Source organism: Archocentrus centrarchus, chromosome 7 (genome assembly GCF_007364275.1).
Source record: "Archocentrus centrarchus isolate MPI-CPG fArcCen1 chromosome 7, fArcCen1, whole genome shotgun sequence".
NCBI classification, from domain to species: Eukaryota; Metazoa; Chordata; class Actinopteri; order Cichliformes; family Cichlidae; genus Archocentrus; species Archocentrus centrarchus.
Window position 1 is genome coordinate 8,167,304 of NC_044352.1, and position 14,120 is coordinate 8,181,423.

At 38.0% G+C, this 14,120-nt stretch overlaps 1 protein-coding gene across 1 annotated transcript; it reads right to left on the bottom strand.

Moving 5' to 3' along the window:
* Positions 1 to 851: 851 nt before the first annotated feature.
* LOC115782732 (trypsin-3) lies at positions 852 to 10,256 on the bottom strand. Its single transcript, XM_030733115.1, has 5 exons — positions 10,149 to 10,256; positions 7,195 to 7,354; positions 4,458 to 4,599; positions 4,111 to 4,377; positions 852 to 1,118 (listed from the first exon to the last, which is right to left on the bottom strand). Exons 1-5 carry the CDS (start codon positions 10,201 to 10,203, stop codon positions 948 to 950), a joined length of 795 nt encoding a protein of 264 aa, XP_030588975.1. The 5' UTR covers positions 10,204 to 10,256; the 3' UTR covers positions 852 to 947.
* Between the last annotated feature and the right edge of the window lie 3,864 nt (positions 10,257 to 14,120).

Genomic DNA, 14,120 nt, shown 5'->3' on the forward strand with positions numbered 1-14,120 from the left:
GCACTTTTTTCATAGCATTTCATATATAGCTCTTCCAGCCAAAGGACCAGTTAGCTTATGCAATGGCGAGGCGTCCGTTGTTCATCTCTCCACAGTTCAAAAGAATTGCTACTGCTCCCACTGTATTAGTCAGAATGTAAAACTTACACACAATGATCCCCTAACAGGCCTTCACCCAAACTGTCACCAAAGTCAAGGTCGTTTTTGTCATTTTACAGGCACTTCTCCATTTTCACAAGAATAACTATTCTTCCTACAGTATTGGTCAGATTATAGTCAAACAAGATTGATTTGTTCTGGATATGACTGTTTCTGAGCCTCCTTGACTTCTCAAAGAATTTTAATTCTCAGTAGTTTGTGCAATACCATTAACCAATGGCAACTTTCTTTCTGTACTTCACACATTAAAGTAACTATGGATTGTGATGGATAATGAAAATGAGGGATTTTTTTTCATTGATGTTCTGGTTTCCATGAGACTCTGAAGGATTTGGCACCTTAGTCTTGTTGTTGTGGAAATGTGGTCAACATGTTCTGCTTTGCCTGAGAGTATTGGTGGATTCCATTGTATTTCTGTTGTTCATGAATTGCCTTATATAGATCAACGCCTGACATGATGAATTTAAAACTCAAAAACTGCTGCCCATCGTCACGACCTGACTGACCCAACATTATCTTGAGGTCAAGTAAAAACAGTTAAAGAAATAGTTGAACATTTTGGGAAATTGTTTTCATTCGTTTTCTTGCCAAGAGTGAGAAGAAACTGATAATGCTCTTAACTTTTTACATCTGACTTTTAGGTCGTAGGTAGGTTTTATTACCTTTGACAGACTGCATGCTGCAGTCTCGTATGAACCCAATCGTTTTATCCAAATGTAAGCGAGAAACCAACTCAAATATTTTCCTAAATATTCCTTTTTCAGGTCTTGACCGAGTTGCAGTGGGCTCTAATTCTTGTTACATCTGCTGTAGTAGCTAAATATTGTGTTGTCTATCCACCTGCGGAACATAGACACGGCAGTGTAGACTCCAGGAAATTGAGCATCGGCACAACCTCTCCCCCAGGACACCACACCGTAGACCCGGCCATCACAAACAAGTGGACCACCTGAGTCCCCCTGATACCACAAAATGGAAGGAAAAATCAGGGATGATACAACAGGGTACTAAATTTGTATTTTGCTAAACAAGAAGCTTAAATAGCTATGATATTGTTGATATTCTATGATTTTTCTATCAAATTATGTGAACAGACAACACTTAATTGGATCCCACTAATGAGAACTGTACATGTAACCACAGCCTAAAATCTTTTCATGTGCAGCCAATCTCTAGCTACACTATATTGCCAAACATATTCACTCACCCATCCAAATCATTTAGTTCAGGTGTTCCAATCACTTCCATGACCACAGGTGTATAAACCAAGCACCTAGGCATGCAGACTGCTGCTACAAACATTAGTGAAAGAATGGGTCGCTCTCAGGAGCTCAGTGAATTACAGCATGGTACTGTGATAGGATGCTACCTGTGCAACAAGTCCAGTAGTGAAATTTCCTCACTTCTAAATATTCAACTGTTAGTGGTATTATAACAAAGTGGAAGAGATTAGGAATGACAGCATTTCACCCACGAAGTGGTAGGCCATGTAAAATCACAGAGTGGGATCAGTGGATGCTGAGGCGCATGGTGCAGAGAGGTTACCAAGTTTCTGTAGAGTCACTTGCTGCAGACTTCCAAACTTCAAGTGGCCTTCAGATGAGCTCAAGAACAGTGTGTAGAGAGCTTCATGGAATGGGTTTCCATGGTCGAGCAGCTGCATCCAAGCCTTACATCACCAAGCACAATGTAAAGCGTTGGATGCAGTGGTGTAAAACACACTGACACTGGACTCTAGAGCAGTGGAGACGTGTTCTCTGGAGTGATGAATCATGCTTCTCCATCTGGCAATCTGATGGACGAGTTTGGGCCTGATGGTTGCCAGGAGAATGGTACTTGTCTGACTGCATTGTGCCATGTGAGAAGTTTGGTGGAGGGGGGGGGATTATGGTGTGGGGTTGTTTTTCAGGAGTTGGGCTCAGTCCCTTAGTTCCAGTGAAAGGAACTCTTAATGCTTCAGCATACCGACACATTTTGGACAATTTTATGCTCCCAACTTTGTGGGAACAGTTTGGGGATGGCCCCGTACCTTTGAGATGAATTAGTGTGGCGACTGTGAGCCAGACCTTCTTAACAAACACACTCCTAAACCTTGTGGAAAGCCTTCCCAGACGAGTTGAAGCTGTTCTAGCAGCAAAGGTTGGCCCAACATCATATTAAACCCCATGGATTAAGAATGGGATGTCACTCAAGTTCATGTGTGCGACGGCAGTTGAGTGAATACTTTTGGCAATACAATGTACCTATAGCTGCATCTGACATATTTCTTTTAGAAAATATAATGACGGTGTGGTTCAAGTTCAAGTTTTGTTTAAAATGAATTAATTTGTATAACATGAATTTGAATGAATCTGTATAAAAGTACTCCACAGCTGAAAGTAGTCCATTGTCAGCAACTTTCAAAATCCAACAGTGCGTAGTTGTTTTGGAAAATCAGTTGTAAAAAAAAATCAACATATTTTAGACACTTAAAAATCAGCCTTGCAGAACAAACAAGGCTGATTCTGGATTTTTTAAATTTGTTGAGTGCAAGAACAATGTAGAATTTCTCCAGTTTTATTATTTTAAGTAAGCTTTTACATGGAATTTCCCATGTGACCATTTTAACACCAGATGTAACTATATTAGCTGCAAAACACATTTTTAAGCAGAATACAAATAAAGATGTGCAAAAATACAAATTTAATCTGCAACTACAAAAGGACTGTAACTACAGTGGTGCACATATACAGAAGTCATTTTTTCTTTTGGTTCCTCGTGTCAGTGCCCATTTATATAAATATAAAGAAGCTACTTTCAGCTGCCCCCTTATTCACAAAGGGCTGCCACAGCGGGTGGCTCCGGATGTTTGATTTGGCAGAGTTTTTTATACTGGATGTCCTTCCTGATGCCTAAGGGAACCCCAAAGTGATCTGAGTCTCCTCCCAGGATCAAACTGGAGATCTTTCACTTGTTAGGCAAATGTTTAAACCCCTGCACTATGGAGCTAGTTAAATATAAATATATTTATTCTTTTAGAAAACATAGCCTCCTGCTATCAGCCTCTTTTTTCTGTGGAAGTGGTTAACAGTTTCTGGTCAATGCATATACCATTGTACAGTGCTGAGTGGCAGCCTGTTGCAGCAACTCTTGTTCATTATTTTCATTTACTCACCTAATTATTCTTGGTAAATAATAACTAGTGTTGTAGTACTCAAGACCGCTTTTTGATGGTCTCGGTCTTATCTTGGACTCGACCGACTGAGACAAGACCACTCAGTCTTGTCTCAGTCTCGGACATTGAGGACTCGGTATTTTATTTCAAGCCCAGTCAAGACCACAACTGTGGAAATATCACTAAATTGCCAGAATATTGTCCAATTAATTTGTTAACATCCTTGCTTTTATTGGATGCAAAACATACTGATTCAAATCTTATTTCAGTGTTTAATATCTAGGTGTTTTTATGGGAATCTTTGAATCTTTCAGATCAATTTGAGAAGTTATTTTGATTATTTTTCACATTTTATTGTGTCACGTAGAGCGGGGCACTGGTCTTCGTCTTGACTTGGTCTCGGGTTAGGTGGTCTTGACTACAATACTGCTAATAACCCAAGAATTTCTCAAATGTGAGATAAATAAAGTATTTTTTATCTTGTATATTCCATTACTGAGGATCATTCAATTTGTGTTCACTTGGGTGTAGTCTGTTTTTATTGTTGTGTCTCTATACTGTTATTTTCTCTCTCACCTTAACCCCTACCTTCTTCCTGTTGTTTTCTCTGAATGGCCATTGAAAAAAATGCCAAGTGTTTGGCCGTGGGGGGCAACAATCCCCTTATATTATCACAGGAGTTAATATTGTGGGGTGTTTTATGTTACATTATATAGCAACTTGGCAAGTAAACAAGCAAATGTTATAGAATTTTCCCTCATATTCACATCCTGAGTGAAAAGCAGAGATGATCTTACCTGACAGGCATCCTTTCCACCAATAGTGTAACCGGCACACAGCATGTTTTCTGTGATGCTGCCGCTGAACGACTCGCTGCTGTTACATTTTGTTGTGGAGACAATGGGGAGCATTACAGTTCGGAGGGTGGAGGGGATCTGGCCTCCGCTGGGATTTGTGTAGCCCCAGCCTGACACTCGACACAGCCTGCCCTCTGCTATGGTGGCGCCCTGTCTGGGCAGCAGAGCAATGGAGACGTAGCTGTTCAGATAGATTGGAGCCCGTAGCTGGAGAGATGGGGGACAGTGTGATGAAGTAACAGCCTCCAATAAATAAAAAACAGAGACCAGTGGTTTGCATTCTGTACCTTAATAAGCATAATATCACAGTTGCTGGTGGTGGTGTTGTATGAAGGATGGGGCACCAAAAGGTGGGGGAGGATTTCCTGCTCCGTGCCCTCATAAACAGCCAGAGAATAGTCTCCTGCAACTATCATCATTTTGTTCAGCCTGTAGATGAAAAAAAATATATATAAATTACACCTTCTGGGTTAAAATGTATCAAATGCCTGTAAAAGAAGATTTAAGTCATCTAGCGGTTTTTATTTTTCTCAGTTCTTTTTCTTCTGCTGTCTAATTCATTTTGTTCTAATTTCATCTGCACGTGCTCTGAAAACCTTTAGTTATATCAACACAGGCAAGCTGATCGCTTCAATTTCTACATATAAATGAAGTTTCAAGGGTTTTTTTTGTCTGAAAATAAGTCATAAATGCAGCAGAAGCCTACTCTGATCTCTGACACAGATATAAAAGATATTTTGGCATGTCACAGCATGAAAACCACATGTACAACCATAATGGATGTTTGCCGAATCACTGCAGCCTGCTTCAGTTTCAGGGTCAAGGCACTCTACATGTTGGCTGCTCTGAAATAGAACAGAGACACTGTCGATGTTAGTACTAACGCTTGTGGTTTTCCTACTGTGACAAGTTGAGATCTTGAAGTTGGAAAAGACCTATTATATAATTATAGACCTATTATACTTAACGCTTAGGGGCAAACTATTTCCATGGCATACAATAAAATAACAAGAGGAAAGGTATAGGTGTAACAGTGTTAAAGTTGGCTTTGAGCCACGTGGGTGTTCCCCAGTAAGCAGTGCCAATAAACCAGCATGCACAATACAGGTTCCTGGCACATGAACAGATAACTGGAGTGTGGCCTTTATTGGGGTTATTATTTACATGGAGGCTTATCCTGTTGTATCTTGGTATATTATATGGAAACAAGCAGTAATTACACCCTTAGCTTGGAACTCAACCAAGAGGAAAGACACCACCTGTGCCTGTCCTCTTGATTATTGGTCAAATTACACAATCAGCAGTTGCACAAATAGAAACTTGTGGCTGTGTTTTCTGGCTACTTCATACAAATGCAAAACAGAGGTAAGAGAAGATAAATGAGGAGATGACAATCGGTAGAAAAAATATGATGACGTTGCGTTTTGTTACATGTAACATCCATCCAGTGTCTTAAGAACTCCAAAGTTATCTTCTCTTTTCCATCCATCCATTTTCTGCATATCCAATTCAGGGTAGTGGGGGGAGGGGGGCAGGAGACTATCCCAGCCGCCATAAGGGCAAGAGGTGGGGTTCACCCTGGACAGGTCAAACCTTCTCTTTATTAGCTTTAAAAAATTATTCATTTCTTTGCACTACTTTATTTTATTATATATAGTTTAGTTTATTATATATTTTGTATCTTTGCTTTTTGTTATTATTATTGCATTTTCATTACTCTCTAAAGTAGTTTTTCAAAATGAGGAATCTCAGGGAGCCGGTTGGTCTGCAGCGTAATTTCAAACTCTAATGTCTCCTGTGTGAATTTGACAGAATAAAACCCAGCTTCCTGTGGCCTGTTACATTTACAGGAAATGTAATTGCTGACAAGATGTTAGATAACAGACAGGAAGTTAGGAGAATATTGTGGTTTTATTTAGTAATAACGTAAAGTAACTGCCTTTATAAATAGAAAGTTCAGAGTTTTGTATTTCCCAAACCTTAACCTTGTTACAGTAAGAATTACAGACAATTTTGTTTGCTAAATTTTTTTTTTTTAAGGCAAGCATGGTAATTTATACCTTTTCATTGTTTCTTTTCCAAGTTTCTGCCAAGTTATTAAATTAATGAACTTATCAAAATGTCAGAAATTACTGAAAAACAGTTTCTAAATGATACAACTCTTTTTTTTTTTGTACAGAGCCCAAAAAAAAGGTGAAGACACTACCACTTCATTAAAACATGGATCAGACTGGAGTCAGATTGGACCTCATTGTGGTGGCTCTACCTACTGAGCTACAGCCACTGGGGTGGCTGTAGCTCAGTAGGTAGAGCAGGTCACCTACTGATTGGAAGGTCAGCGATTCGAATCCTGGCTACTCCAGGCTACATGCCAATGTATCCTTGGGCAAGATACTTAACCCTAAGTTGCTCTCTGACTGTTCTGTCGGAGTATGAATGCGTGTGAATGCTAGTTAATTAAAAAAGCACTTAGCTTAATTAATGATGGAAGTGCTTGTATGAATGGGAGTGCATGGGTGAATGCAAACAGGTTGTATAAGCGCTTTGAGTGCTCTGATTGAGTAGAAAAGCGCTATATAAGAACTAGTCCATTTACCATTGTAGCTCTCTGCTGGCACAAAATAATTAGTGATCTACTGTTAATGCATTAAAGCTTTTCGAGATCAGCTGCCGTTGTTTCTTGACTAACAGGGAAGTAGGCAGACTGAAATTTGGGAAATATAACTGATCAGTTTGCAGACATGCTGCTAGATTCTTGATTATACCCTGAACATTGTCTAAAAATACTGCTTCCTTATCCCCAAACTGTGATCTAAATGAAAGAGTTTTGATCAGTCGTCATGCTTGTGTCAGATATCAGTATAACAAAGCTCCATTGTAGTATTTTGTATCATTTTCACAAAGAGGTAGGATTTTCTGTTACCTGTGACTGATTGTACCACTTAATCAAGTCATGCTTATGCCTTAGGTTATAGAGCTTTTTTTAATCCATAGGGGTAAATCGACTGAAGAAAATTAGCTCACCCGATGTTACAGTGTGCTGCTGTGACTACCCAGTACTTATTAATCACGAAGCCCCCGCAGAGGTGCTGGCGTTCCACCGTCTGTATCGACACAATGTACTTGATTGAATGTGGAACCGGTGCATATCCTCCCACTATACGTTCCTTTGCAATGTTCTGACCTGCAACACACACAGTGACAAATATCAGCTTAGATTAGATTTAGAGGGAGAAACACACACAGCGGTGCAGAAGGTGTTGGTGTAAGCCACACTGAGCTAACTCAGTTGTATTTTTATTACTACCGTTGCAGCATCAGTGAGAACTGTTCAGGTCATAAAGAAAACCACAGAGGATTTCGCTGCACTGATGCTTTCTGGCTCAGCAGATCAATGAAAAACAATCTGATCTCTGAGGCACTTTGCACTGACTGAAGCGAGGATAAGTCTGACCGACTATTTGGTGTTTAAATTAGTTTGAAGGTAACATGTTAACTCAATTTGGATTGAATCTGATTAGCTTATAAACAGAATCAAACCTCTAAAGGACACATGGGCCAAACACAGACTGAAGGCCAGAACTGGCCCACAATCTATCTCAATCTGCCTAAAGGAAAAAAAAGAACAACACTCAGAGGCAACGGAAGGAAAAAAGTCTGTACTGCTATTTAACTTGATTGCAATGAAATGTGTTTAATCAGTGGTCTATGTAGTGATGCATATCAGATAACTGGCAAAATTCAGACTCATTAAAATATTACTGTAGCATAATGTAGCAGTAAGGTGGACTTTTTAAATGTTAGTACTGTGTTGAGTAAATGCTTATCCAATGTGTCACACTTAGTTTAATTTATTTAAATCAGTATGGCCATCTGGAAAATGTTGCTCACAACTACTCTAAGAGACAAAGTGAGTTTAGCTAATATTGGAGTAACACTAATTATAATGGAAGCTTCCTTTTAAGCTTGTTTAGAAACACTCAGTGACATCTACAATGCTTCTGCCCCTGAATGAACAACACAGTTTTATATTATTTATTATATTGATGTATTCGTGGCTTTAGATGCTACTAATGACACTGCAGTCACGTCTTGAGGTTTTGAATAATCTGAGGAGAAATGACCTGAGAAGAAATTCCAGAAACACTGTGTAATGCATATACAGGCAAATTTCAGTACTTAAATTTCAGTAACGGATTATAACTTGAAATTCAGTGTTTGTGTTCTTGGCCCAGCTTATTGGCTGTGTTAATGTGGGTTTAATAAAGAAAGATAGTATTAAAAAATATAACTGGGGTTAGTGGACAGCCATCATTTTCTGTATGACTTTCTCGGACTCTCACATAATTGTGGAGGAAATTTGGCTCACTCTTCTTCTTTACAACATTATTTCAGCTCGTTGAGGTTTTGTGGGCATTCATTGTTGCACAGCTCTCTTAAGGTCCCACCACAGGATTTCATTTGGGTTGAAAAGTCTGGATTTTGCAACACCTTGATTCTTTTCCCCTTTTTTTTGGCCATTCTGTTGTAGACTTGCTCCTGAGCTCGGGATCATTGTCCTGTTGCTTAGAGATAAGATTGTTGTCTTGTCACAGAAAGGTTTTAATAATAAGTGCTTACATGTGTTTTTCTGCTTTAGTTCATTCAAAATTGATTGTAAGTCTGGTTTATAAATGAGGCCCCGAGCTGTCCGAATTACCCCATCAGGGAAGGCTTTGATGCAACTTTCTTTTTTACACTGGAAAATATTGTTTTGCTTCATAGAAAACCGAATGAATAAAATATGAATGCTTAAAATATTTGAAAAACTTTAGTGACTTGGAAGAAATTTGCAATCACATAACTGAGAGACGCTTCAGGGTTGGAAAAGTTCTCCATCTAATCCCAGACTATAATTAGCAGCACTCAACAACAAAGTGGTAACTCTATAGGCTGCAATACGCCCAGCGATGATTGGGTGTGAGGTTAACACACACATAGGTGCATCAGAAAGCATTATGTAAGGTCTTGGAAGTAAACATTTTAAGTTTGGGTGTCCTTGTGAGTGTTTTGTTTCCTAAAATGTAAATAGAAATAGAATAAAGATTAGGATTGAACTCTGATAAATTACTGTTTTCCAGATTAGTTCAATATTTATTGGAAAAAAAAAAAAAAAAAGCTCAAGTCTATTCAACTCTTAAATTATCATTCTCCAAATGATAATCAAATCCCAGACCTGCTCAAGATCTTTATCAGAATCTCCTTTTATTTGTTATCTTTGTGACATAATTTCCAGGCACAAACGGGGGTGTTGGTCACAATCACTTATTGTTATTTGTGTTGTTAGATTTCATCTATTGTTACTGAAGTTTCAAGTTAAATTCCCTTTCAAAAGCCCTCTGTCTCAGAAAGATGTCTTTGTTGTATTGGGTAACAGTGTGCATGCTACAAAATGGCAGTGATCACAATGTAATAATAAAACTTCAAATTTCATTTAAATGTTTATGTTTAAATTAAACACCTGAAAGAAAAAAAAAAGACCAGTCACTTTAACAAAGTACAATCAAGTATATTTCTAGTACATTAATCTACATCTTGCACTGATACACATCACAAAGAAGTCAATTGTATATCTTTTTATTTTGAAATATTCTCATCTTTTTAACATTAAGTCAAATTCATGAGCCCACCCACTTTCTCCTTTCTCTGCTACCCACATGGAAGTGACGCTGAATCCTAATTTTTCTCCCCACAGAGCATCAGAACTGCAAGTGCCACAGCAAAAAGGGATGGTTAAAAAAGATGAATAGAATGCATATACTAATAATATATTGCATTCACTTGCAGCACATACACACTCAGTCTATGAACACCACAGTTCTGTTTTCAGAAGGTTACAGAACCTATCACAGCATCACAACTTTTCCTGCTGTGAGGTTTAACTTCACTGTCATCCTATTTTATGAACTCCAGATTGGAGGAAAAAGAAGCTTACTTACAGTTTACAGCCAGGACTTCCAGCAGTATACAAAGCAATAAAGATGGCAGCTCCATAGTTAGTCAAAGGGAAGAGTAGTTTACCTGCAGTGAGAGGCTTAACCTGTGTGCTACTTGTCTAATCTTAAGGGGAAGGCATCTCACGCACTCATAGCACTCTCGGGTTTCTTACAGTTTCTATTTCCGTTTCCATGGTCACCTCCTTGTTCTAGACCAATATATAATTGAAGCTCTGCAGAACAGCCACTTGTCTCACCTCTTCCATGACCCACAGAAAGTGTCCTGGATTTGCTCCTTGCTGATAAACTCACCCAGTTTATTGTTGACATTTTAATGCTGAAGAGCATGTGCTTAATGAGCTGCCATGACCCTGTAACTCATGGCTATCTGTTCAGTTTTAATCATGTATTATTTAACAGCTACTCTGATTCTGATGCTGCAGCCCTGTCAGGCATGTCCAGCATTTTGGCGTATTTCCACATGTGATTGAAACTCAGACTAGCTGCTGTCACATTAAATGAGAGAAGATTCAGTTCAGGTCTTTACAGATCATCAGAGTCTCCCTGCGCTGGTCTCCCCCAAAAGGATTAATGAGGGTTTCGACCGAAGTTGAGCACCATAAGCTTTCGTGTCAGACCGGGTCAAGTAAGCACTGCTCCTCAACATCTATCCTCGGGCTGGGTGTCATTAAAAATGGAGCACAGCTCTGCCCTGTCTCATCACAGCCACCATCCCTCTGTGGAGTTCCTGACCTTAGCTGGCTAATAGCCCTCTCTGTTGCCCTCATTGCTGCTGATAGCTAAAGTCGTGCTCTTGGTACATCTGTCCTCCCTTGAGTGCTGACTACTGCTTTTTTTCCGCATGACCCACTCCTCAGTCCAAGCACTGTCGTCGGGACACACGGCTGCCACTTCCTGTTCTCACATTCATCTGCCTGGTGTTAGACTAAAATTTATACCATAAGGTTCTAATAAACAACTTTCCCCTTATTTTAAATCCACTCACTTACTGTAAAAAATATCAGCTGATTTGAATTAAAGGCTTTCCTTATTTACACTAAAAGAGAGCCATTTCCACTATTTTCTGTCATATACTATTACAATGGTGGATGCTCATATTAAAAATGGCCAACATTTCAAATAATGATAAGCAAGTGTTTGCAAGTAATCCCTGTGAGTTAAAAGCTCAGCCTTTAGACGGCTCCAAACAGTCACTTTCAGACAATCAACTTTGCTCTTATCCCTGTATAATGTCAATGAGAGGGAATATTCCTAATATGGTCATATCAGACATACAGCTCTGGCATGTTTATGTCAGCTGTTCAATCCTTTTGTTTTTGAGGTGCAACCAATCAGAAGAAAGTTGGCTCAAAGGCTGTGGAGATAAAACAGCTGTTTCAGAAAGTGGATGAACTGAGGTTCTTCAACAAGGCTAAATATAAAACAAATAGGAATCATTTTCAACTGTTAGTCATGCAGTTAATCTCAAGTCTAGCAAAAAGGCAGTTAAATAAATGTAATAGGGTAATAGGTTAGTACATGTTAACAAAGCATTATAATTTTTTTAGTTTACTGTCATACAACGCCTTATGAAGATTTGTTGATGTAATTATTATTTTGTTTTATTTTGTTTTTGTTTTATATATATATATATATATATATATATATATATATATATATATATATATATATATATATATATATATATATATATATATATATATATATATATATATATATATATATCCTTATTTGTGACACAGGGATGCTGTGATTTATTTTGTGCTCTATATGGAATACTGTTTTCTGTCTCATTGTCCCCCTTACTCCTAATAAAAATATTAACACACACAAAAAAATATTGTTATAGTGGTTTCATTATGTTATTACTGTTAATAAACAAGTTATGAATCCATTATAGGGTGGAGAAATCTGCTAAATACAGATTTAAAAGCAAACATACTGAGTAACACTTCATAATAGCTACACACTATTATTAGTGAGGTATTAGTTAATGCTCAATTCATCATTTAGAACCAGGGATGTAACCCTCTGACACAGGATAAGCTTAACCTGTTTATGATGTTTATACTTGTTTGTGAAGCTCTGTGAAATAGTCCTGGTTGCTTTGTGATAACATTAGTCGTGTTTTATTTTAAATGAAAAGCTTCCGTATATTTAGATTAAAGTACTCTGTGGCTCCAGCTGCTCAGTGTGTCTCTTTCTGTCTTAAATCCTCCTACAAATTCAGACTTTGGTCCCGCTTACACTTCAGCATTTTGCAAATGTTATGTGAATTCTTTTTTGCATCATTCAACAAATATTTGCATGTTCTGTATCATTTTGTGCTTTTTCTGTTTCCTTTTTTCTGCTGTGAAGATAGCTGAGACTTTGTTGAGTCTCGAGGTCCTGACCTTTCAGTTTCATGTATAAATGCACTGTAAGGTGCTCGCTTTAGATGAGGTCACACAGTATGTTTGACCAACAACTTTTAACTGCCCGAATTAACCATAAATTACAATATGAAATAAGTAGTTATAAAATTTCTATTAACACACACTCAAACATCCAACTCATTTCATAATATGTATATTTATAAATGTGCACCTAAATATCTTGTTAATCATTTACTTAGATTTTCTAAATGATATAATGAACCATTAACAGCTCCTAAATAACTTGTTTGTACTTACTTTATTTAGAAATTGTTAATCTATCATTTACAAAGTATAACAATGATGCCGTTAAACATGTAATGTATGAGCTTATTAAGCAAGACTAAACAATTTATTTCAGTTTATAAATGACATACTGAGGAGTAGTGCTATATAAATCATATAAATGTTACTGTCTGATGTAAATCCTCTTTCTCAACCATGTTTATTATATTACATCCATCTGATTATATTTTGAACTTCACAAATAGTATAAATACATAAAGGATTTGAACATGATTTGTTGTTCGCAGTTGCTGACATTTGGAAAAGCCAATAATTAATGACTCCAACAAAACGTTTCACTGGAAACTGGAGTTTCCAATTTCACTGACATTATATTGTTTTTCAGTCCTCAGACAGGTTGGCACTGAAGTCCTATCAGTGTCAGTATCACCATCATCATTTCTTAGTACCACTAACTCAGGACTGGGATCTTGATTAAACCTTAATTAATCTTTCTTCACTCTGAAATGAATTTAGCTCAGTTGTAGTAATTTCTGCTAGTAAACTTCTACTTTAAAATATTGAGTTAGATTAAAATATATAACCTGTGATGAAAAAACATACAAACACAATATTAACTTTTGAATCACTCAACATCGCATTTTACAGATACAAAGATGTATCCAACAATGAGCTACACTGGCATTTATTTTAGGTCCTAAAAGACAAGAATCCAGGACTGGGTTAAATTCTCATGGACCGCTGTGCAGCAGGCGGGATTAGGACCCCAGTGCAGGACTCTGAAGACAGGATTTTAACTTAAAACTCAGCTTTATTTGCTGGTAACCACAGAAGCATGCAAAAGATGTGCAGAGCAACTGGAAACTGGGACTCTCAGAAAAAAACCATGGAAAAAGTAGAGCACACAGCATGAGGGAGGACACGACAAAAGGCAAGTGAAATCTACAACAATAAATACTCATCAGTTAATGAGGGGAGAGGAAATAGGAGGGGGCACAGCTGGGGCTAATTGATGAAGATGAGACAAGGGATGTAGAACTAAATACAAAACACAACAGACAAGAGACCGACAGAATAAAACGGGAAATAACTGGACATGGAAACGGGAATGCACACATAGAAAAGCAGGAACACTGATGGAATATACAGTTTTTCTGAATTGCTAAAACACTAAAACACAGGGCAGGGGGTCGCATTCGCCCTGGGTGGGGGCTCCACTGGGGGCCTCCCACTTCCTTCTGCTAGGGTGGGTTGTTATTGGAATGTGTGGCCTGGGGTCTTCAATGCTCTTGGG

Bases quoted from the DNA above. Each gene is read 5' to 3' on its own strand.
- LOC115782732 (XM_030733115.1), bottom strand. From the start codon at position 10,203: ATGGAGCTGCCATCTTTATTGCTTTGTATACTGCTGGAAGTCCTGGCT. The intron at 4,600-7,194 runs GTGAGCTAATTT...TTTCATCTACAG, and splicing joins GCAGCACACTGTAACATCGG to GCTGAACAAAATGATGATAG. The intron at 4,378-4,457 runs GTACAGAATGCA...CCATCTCTCCAG, and splicing joins GTGATATTATGCTTATTAAG to CTACGGGCTCCAATCTATCT.